General features: G+C 42.3%; 1 protein-coding gene across 1 annotated transcript; it reads left to right on the forward strand.

The window, feature by feature from the left end:
* Positions 1-3,288: 3,288 nt before the first annotated feature.
* LOC123410742 (NADP-dependent alkenal double bond reductase P2-like) lies at positions 3,289-4,931 on the forward strand. The gene is made up of 2 exons (XM_045103683.1): positions 3,289-3,837; positions 3,938-4,931. Exons 1-2 carry the CDS (start codon positions 3,619-3,621, stop codon positions 4,745-4,747), a joined length of 1,029 nt encoding a protein of 342 aa, XP_044959618.1. The 5' UTR covers positions 3,289-3,618; the 3' UTR covers positions 4,748-4,931.
* The last annotated feature ends 3,586 nt before the right edge of the window (positions 4,932-8,517 follow it).

Raw genomic sequence — 8,517 nt, forward strand, 5'->3', positions numbered from 1 at the left:
GCATTGTTGTCATTATTATGCATTGAGACTAGTTAATGTTGGAGGTGACCATGAGTGGATCTTTCCTACCCTGAATTATAATGTTTAGCCGTTGCTTGAATCTCAGAGGTGCTCTACATTTATGTTTTGTAGTCTCGGAGAGGGCTAAGAAATACCATGTCATCATACTATATCATAATTAATTTAAAAATTGGTTGGCATGTAAGATATCTTATTATTGCTCGCTAGTTGGTTACGTATTGCCATGAGTGAATATGATGCTTAATTATTATCATTGATATGTTTATTTATGATCTATGATGAAAACCTGGGCACTAGATAAGCATATGTATAATGACGAGAAGAAAATAGTTTATAAAAGTTTTCTTTATCACTTTTAGTTTATCAGCTGAATTGATTGAGGACAAGTAATGAGTTAAACTTGGGGGAATTGATACGTCTCAAACGTATCAACTTTCCCAAAAACTTTTACTCTAGTTTTTACCCTAATTTGCATGATTTGAATGAAACTAACCCATGGCTGACGATGTTTTCATCAGAACTACCATGGTGTTATTTTTGTGTAGAAATAAAAGTTCTCATAATTGGACGAAAATTTGTGTGAATTATTCCTAGAATATATAATGAATTATGGAGTGAAGACACACCGGAGGGGGGCTGCATGTGGGCCGCAAGCCAACATGGCATGCCCACCCCCCTTGGGCGCGCCCTGTTAGCTTATGGGGAACACGTGGCTCCACCGACCCTAATTCCAGTCCTATAAATTCACATCTTCGGGGCCGAAATGAGAGAGAAAATTCCATCGCTTTTTACGAGACGGAGCCGCCGCCACCTCATGTCCTTCCTCGGGGAGTGATTTGGAGTCTGCTTGGGGCTTCGAGGAGGGGGGGTTCATCGTCGTCGTCATCACCAACCCTTCTCCATCAAAAATTCCATGATGCTTACCACAGGGAGTGAATAATTCCTCTGTAGGCTTGCTGGACGGTGATGGGTTTTTGGATGAAATTGATCATGTTATCGAGTTAATTTGATAGGGATTGATCCCTAGTATCCATTATGTTCTGAGATTGATGTTGTTATGACTTTGCTATGCTTAATTCTTGTCAATAGGGCCCGAGTGCCATGATTTCAGATCAACCTATTATGTTTTCTCTAAATATGAAAGTATTTAGATCCTATCTTGCAAGTTGTACGCACATATTACGTGTTATGATCTGCATACCCCAAGGTGACAATAATTGGGATTCTTTTCGGTCATTGTCGTGGTATGAGGAGTTCATGTATTCACCATGTGTTAATGCTTTATTCTGGTTCTCTATTAAAGGTAGGCCTTAATATCCCTTAGTTTCCATTAGGACCCCCTGCCACGGGATGGTAGGACAAAAGATGGCATACAAGTTCTTATCGCAAGCATGTATGACTATATATGGAATACATGCCTACATTATATTGATGAATTGGAGCTAGTTCTTTGTCGCTCTAGTGTGTAATTGTTACATGATGAATGTCATCCATATATATCCATCGCTGATCCATGTGCCTACGCTTTACATATAGTGAATCTTGCTAAGTTACTACCACTACTACTACTGTCACAACTTCTATAAAAATGTTGCTATCAGTGTTACTGTTACTACTATTACTTTTCATGCTACTAAATGTTTGTTGCAGAGAGATATACCAGGTATGGTTGAATTGACGAATCAACAGCTAAGGTAGATAAATAGTCTTTGGCTCCCCTTATATCGAATCAATAAATCAAGGTGAAATACTACCTGCGAAGACTATTGCGATCCCCTACAGTTGTGGGTTATCATGCACGGTTGCGTGTTTTACACTAACACACCTAGAGCCTCGGCGTGGCGGCATGTCCATGGACGGCTAGCCCAAGTGGCCCGGTGGTGGCAAGTTCACCACCTAGCAACTCTTGAGTCATATCTGGGCAAACTGTCCTTTTCTGGAAAGACAAATGGGAGGGGTGGGACCTTTGCAACACAAATTTTCTTGAATTGCACTCGTATGCCATTGATGACACTTTATCCTTATGAAACTTTTGCTCTTCACACTACTTGACAGAACACTTTCATCTTCCAATGTCCACTGAAGTATTTGAGCAATTAAATCAACTAGGAGAACTTATTCCAGAACTAAGTCCCAACTTGAAGGATAAATGGATTAGCAATGGTTCATCAAATAGATACTCATTTATGCAGATGTACAAGAGACTGAAGGGAGATGTGGAGGAACATCCTATTTTGAAGCTAATATGGAGCAGATCCAACAGACTGAAACATAAGATATTTTTCAGGCTGGTTGCCCATTGCAGGATCAACACGAGAGCACTATTCAGGAGAAAGGGAATGCATCTAGAAAATCCTTTATGTCCTAACTGCAGTCAGATGGTTGAAGAAACCACAATGCACTTATTATGAGATTGTAACTTTGCACAAGACTGCTCGAACTCCTTGACCCCTAACAAGAAAAGAGGATCATTTGTGTATGAGGAAACCATGTTTGATATAGAGCTTCTCCCAAAACAATATGCTTCGGAAATTGTTATTCTAGGTTGCTCGAATGTTTGGACACGAAGAAATGGGAAAGTCCTCAGAGCTCATCAAAAATCGATTCATGCATGGAGATTTTATCTCAAGCAAGACGTCAACCTTCTAAAATTCAAAATAAGAGAGAAGCATGTGCAGGCCTTTTCTCAGTGGCTAGAACCCCCCCCCCCCCCCCCCCGCGCGTTCCCACAATATAAGATGGTTTTGCAAGGTAAAACAGCTTGCAAAAACGTCCTATATTGTGAGACAGAGTAGTAACTTGTAATCCCATGATTTCATTCCATATATGAGGCATTGGCTAGCCTCCCTATTAGCCTCACTGCCTTTTGAGGCTTTTTTTTTACCTCCTGTGCAACATACAGTTATTTTTGTTTTATATGTGTGTGCGCGTAAAAAAATACTATTAAACTATTGTTCTACGGTCAAAAGAAAGAATATACTAAAAAATGATTTCAAAAAATAAAAAGCCAGTAGGATGTGCATGCACGTGTTTCTAGGGACGAGTGTACATTTGTTTGTATGAGTACAAGAGTTTGTATTATGTTTAAAAAATTAATGGAAATATTAGGAACCCCAAAAAAGTTTAAAAAACTATAGGCATTTTTTTTTTGCGGGAGTGAGAAGGAGACGAAACCATCCACCCATGGTTCCAAAGCTCCTTGTCACATCGGATTAATTCCCAGCTGTTTCCATGTGTTTTGGTTCCTAGTTGTAGTTTGTTTGATTGGTTGATTTTTTGTACTGTCGTACTTATAGAGTTTTTTGTTTTTTGTTTTGAAAGTCTTATAGAGTTATAGTGACGGTCTGATGGATGCGTACAAATTTCCCAGGAAAGAATCTGTTCCTGAAGTCCTGAACCGCCACCACAGCATCTAACGTAGCTCCCATTTCTTGTCCTCGTCCTCGGGCTCAACGAACGGCATCCAAACATGGTATTATCCCCTCCAACCAAGCTTTTGAATATATATATACATCGACCGCTTGTTCTTGCCGATCACACTACACACATTGTTGTACCTTCTTCACGTGAGCGCTGCCGTCGGCCGATCGATCGATCATGGAGGTGGAGAACCGGTACGTCGCCGTCAGGCACCACGTGGAGGGGTCCCCGTCGGTGGACGACTTCCAGGTGAAGGCGGAGGCGGTGCGGTGGACGCCGGAGTCCGGCGAGGTCCTGGTCCGGAACATGTACGTCTCCATCGACCCCTACCAGCTCAACCGCATGAAGCGCCAGAGCGCCTCCCACCACTCCGTCGACGTCATCGTGCCCGGCGAGGTGATTTTGTAGTCCATCGACGGACGGCGAGCTCGCCATCATTAATGCGGCAACGTTCAGTTAACCGAGGCTTCGATTCCGTGGTTGTGCTTGTGTGCAGAGGATCGCGTCGTACGGAGCCGGCGAGGTGGTGGCGTCGGCGTGCGAGGAGTACAAGGAAGGCGACGTGGTCACCGGCCTGCTCGCCTGGGAGGAGTACAGCGTGTTCCGGCCGGCGCCCGGCATCTTCATGTCCAAGGTCGACGCCTCCTCCGGCTTCCCTCTGTCCTACCAAATGGGGGTACTAGGGACGAGCGGCATGACGGCGTACGGCGGGTTCTACGAGGTGTGCAAGCCGCAGCCCGGCGAGAAGGTGTTCGTGTCGGCGGCGTCGGGCTCCGTCGGCAGCCTGGTCGGCCAGTTCGCCAAGCTCGCCGGCTGCCACGTCGTGGGCTGCGCCGGAACCCAGGCCAAGGTGGAGCTGCTCAAGGACAAGCTGGGGTTCGACGACGCCTTCAACTACAAGGACGAGCCGGACCTAAAGGCCGCGCTCAGGCGGCGCTTCCCCGACGGCATCGACATCTACTTCGAGAACGTGGGCGGCGAGATGCTGGAGGCGGCGCTGGCCAACATGAACACCTACGGCCGGGTGGCCCTCTGCGGGGTCATCGCCGAGTACACCGACCCGGGGAGGCGCGCAGAGCCGGACCTGCTCGAGGTGATCTACAAGCGCATCACCCTCCGGGGATTCTTCGCCTGGGACTTCATCCCCAGGTTCCACGAGTGGGCCGCCATCATCGGCGGCTGGATCGAGGAGGGCAAGGTACAGGCCATCGAGGACGTCTCCGATGGGCTGGAGAGCATCCCGTCGGCTTTCGTCGCGCTCTACCGCGGCGAGAATGTCGGCAAGAAGCTCGTCAAGCTGGCATAGGATGAATCATGTCACTTCCACAAATTCAGTGCATCCTGCGCTGTGTGTGCTCTGTGGAGTGGAATACTGAAATGCAGGTTGTTCTGTTGAGCCGAATGTAAGTTCATACTCGTACTGGTCTACTAGACATGACCCCTGATTGAAATTTGAAATTACTTCCTCCATTCACAAATATAAAATGTTCTTTTTTCTTAATTAAATGTATACTGCTCCCTCCGTCCAAAATATTAGACCTTTTAGGTATTTCACTAGAAGACTACATACGGAGTAAAATGAATGAATCTATACTCTAATATATGTCTATGTACATCCGTATGTAGTTTATAGTATAATCTCTAAAAGGTCTTATATTTAGGAACGGAGGGAGTAGTAAAAAGGCCCGTGCGTTCCAACGGAAAAAAAAATTCATAATCTCCAATTCTGATAATCATATTATGTTCTTAAAATTTTAGGACATTTTTTGAAATGCATGAACATTATTTGAATTATGATGAAAATGGCAAAGTATGTTTTGTTAATTGATGATAGCATATGCATAAGAATATTATTTTTATCTTGCTGATATATGTGTTTGCATTTGTAATCTAAGTGAAGTCTTAATTTGGTTGCAAACATATTAGACAGCTTCATCGAAAACAATCAATTTGTAAGTACATGCATACCAAATGTTCCAGGTTGCGTATCAATATCGATATTCTTAAAAAAAAATTAGCAAAACAGTTTATATATATGAAAAATCAAAGCTAAGCCATTTGTTTATGTAAAGCTTGTATAAACAACATTGTATACTTTTTATACATTAGAAATATTTTTTTACGTGTGACATCAGAAACATTATTGAGTTTTGATGTCTAACTTTTTTAATACATATTTTGTATGCATCATGAACATTTTTTATATACATGTTTTACATTATTTAAATACATGATTAACATTTTTCAAAAGTTCTATTTTTTATGTCTATTTTGTTCCATACACATTATATATTTTTGTATATGTTTTCTTATACACCGGAAACATTTCTCTATGCACATTTAAAGTTCTTTAATACACGACCAATATTTTTCAGAATAAAAGAAATTTATATTATTTATTGTCCATGATTAACGTTTGTGCAAAGTTTATCGAAATACAGGCAAAAGAGAAAAAGAAAAGTAGAAAAAGTACGAAATAGAAGAACAAAAAGGGTTAGACACCTTCATCGAAAACAATCAATTTGTAAGTACATGCATACCAAATGTTCCAGGTTGCGTATCAATATCAATATTCTTAAAAAAATAATTAGCAAAACAGTTTATATATATGAAAAATCAAAGCTAAGCCATTTGTTTACGTAAAGCTTGTATAAACAACATTGTATATTCTTTATACATTAGAAATATTATTTTACGTGTGACATCAGAAACATTATTGAGTTTTGATGTCTAATTTTTTTAATACATATTTTATATATTTTGTATGCATCATGAACATTTTTTATATACATGTTTTACATTATTTAAATACACGATTAACATTTTTTAAAGTTCTATTTTTTATGTCTACTTTGTTCCATACACATTATATATTTTTGTATATGTTTTCTTATACACCGGAAACATTTTTCTATGCACATTTAAAGTTTTTTAAATACACGACCAATATTTTTCAGAATAAAAGAAAAATATATTATTTATTGTCCATGATTAACATTTGTGCAAAGTTTATCGAAATACAGGCAAAAGAGAAAAAAAAATAGAAAAAGTGTGAAATAGAAGAACAAAAAGGGTTGTAGGCCTCGATCGGGATCGAACCTGGGTCTCCAGGGTGGGACAACGCGCACCCAACCGGTTGGGCTAGCCTTGTGCTTGTGATAAAATACGGGAACCGACATGCTTTACAATTAGAAATAAAGAGCCGAATAGAAGTTCAAAAAACAAATCGTTTTTGTCACTTATGAATGGCATTGGTGGGTAATTTTGGCGAACTTTAGGGACAAATTTAACGACGTACCACAAAAGCAATAGGTGCTTTATTAGTAGGTATTGATAGACACATTCAGTTCGTATGTAGTTCATATGAAAAGCCAGAGGTTTCACCCTCTTCGGGAGGCTACACACAGCAAACCTTCATTGGCTCAATTCGGCAAATGTGTTGCTTTTGCCACAAAAAAAGGAAGCCCAAGGAATCACGGATTACCGGCCTATAAGCCTCATCCACGTCATTACAAGCTCATTACGAAGATCCTAGCTAGCGAACTCGCTCACCCTCATATGAGCGCTCTTGTCTCCAATGCTCAAAGTGCCTTCATTAGGTCTGAAAGCATCCATGGTAACTTCATGTACATGAAGAACATTGCCTGGCGGCTATAGAAAGGGAAAAAACACCATCGCTTCTGTTCAAACTTGGCTTTCATAAGGCGTTCGACTTTGTTAGGTGGGAATGTATGCTTGACCTACTCCACTCGAGAGGTTTCCCGAGCAAATTCTGGAATTGGATTGTCATGCTACTTTCCACCTCATTATCACGGATCCTTCTCAATGGTGTAGCCGGCTCCCCCATTGCTCATGGCCACGGCCTTCAACGTGGTGAGCCGCTATCGCCACTCCTCTTCGTCATCGCCATTGACACTCTCCAAAAGATTTTGGAGAATGCCACTAGTAAGGGGTTGCTACAAAAAATCCAATGTCATGGGCCTCACTTGAGAACCTTACTCTATGTGGACGTTGTGTCAGTCTTCATGGCACCTATTAGGAAATACATCGACAACCTCTCGGCCATCTTGAGGTTATTTCGCAATGTCACAAGCCATGAAACTAACTTCCGCAAAAGTTCTATCATCCCTATCCGATGTGTGTGGTTAAACTTGACCTCCAGTCTCCAAAGCCTCCATGTGTCCCGCGCCTTGTTCCCCATGAAATACTGGGTCTCGCACTTTCTGTGTGGCAGCTCAAGAAGGCGGACTTCCAATTCCTCGTGGACAAGTTTGCGGCAAGGCTCGTAACTTGTGATGAGAAAAACATCACCGTCATGGGACGAACCTCCCTCGTCAAGTCTATGCTAGCATCCTTTGAGATCTACCTGGCACACCCATCATCCTCCCACCCGGCGCATCAAAGAGCATCAACAAAATCAAGCAGCCTTCCTTTGGGCGGGAACAGACAAGACCACCCATGCAAAATGCAAAGTAAAGTGGGAGACATTCTGTCGGCCCCTTCAATATGGGGGCCATGACGTGCTGGACACGGAAAAAAATACTAGGGCCCTACATATCAGGTGGCCATGGTTTGAATGGAAGGAGCCGTCTAAGATGTGCGTTGGAATGGGAAACCCATGTGATGAGGCGGACCTCGACTTGTTTTATGCCTCAACTACTATCACGATCGTTGATAGTGCACGCACCCCTTTTTAGGATTCCCGTCGGGTCCAAGATCGAAAACCGAAAGATATTGCTCCACTTATCTATGCAGCATCCACGAGGAATATTGAAAGGTGTGTGAAGATCTAAAAGATGAGACATGAGTTTCTAAGATAAAACTTTCATCCTAATTCACCTTTGACCACTTCCAGCAATTTGTAGGGCTTTGGCCCATCCTTCATGGTTCCAACTTAATGCAAATGTGGAGTATGAGATTGTGCGGAAACACACTACTAGTGGCCACTACTCGGCGGAATTTTCATATAAGGCACAATTCTTGGGTACCATAAGCTCCACAATGATGCACATGGTGTGGAAGGCCTGGCCCCGTGTAACGACTAAGATGCGGCCCTTTCCTATTTTGGGGGCGATG

The sequence above is a fragment of the Hordeum vulgare genome, chromosome 7H, assembly GCF_904849725.1.
Source record: "Hordeum vulgare subsp. vulgare chromosome 7H, MorexV3_pseudomolecules_assembly, whole genome shotgun sequence".
In the NCBI taxonomy this organism is placed as follows: Eukaryota; Viridiplantae; Streptophyta; class Magnoliopsida; order Poales; family Poaceae; genus Hordeum; species Hordeum vulgare.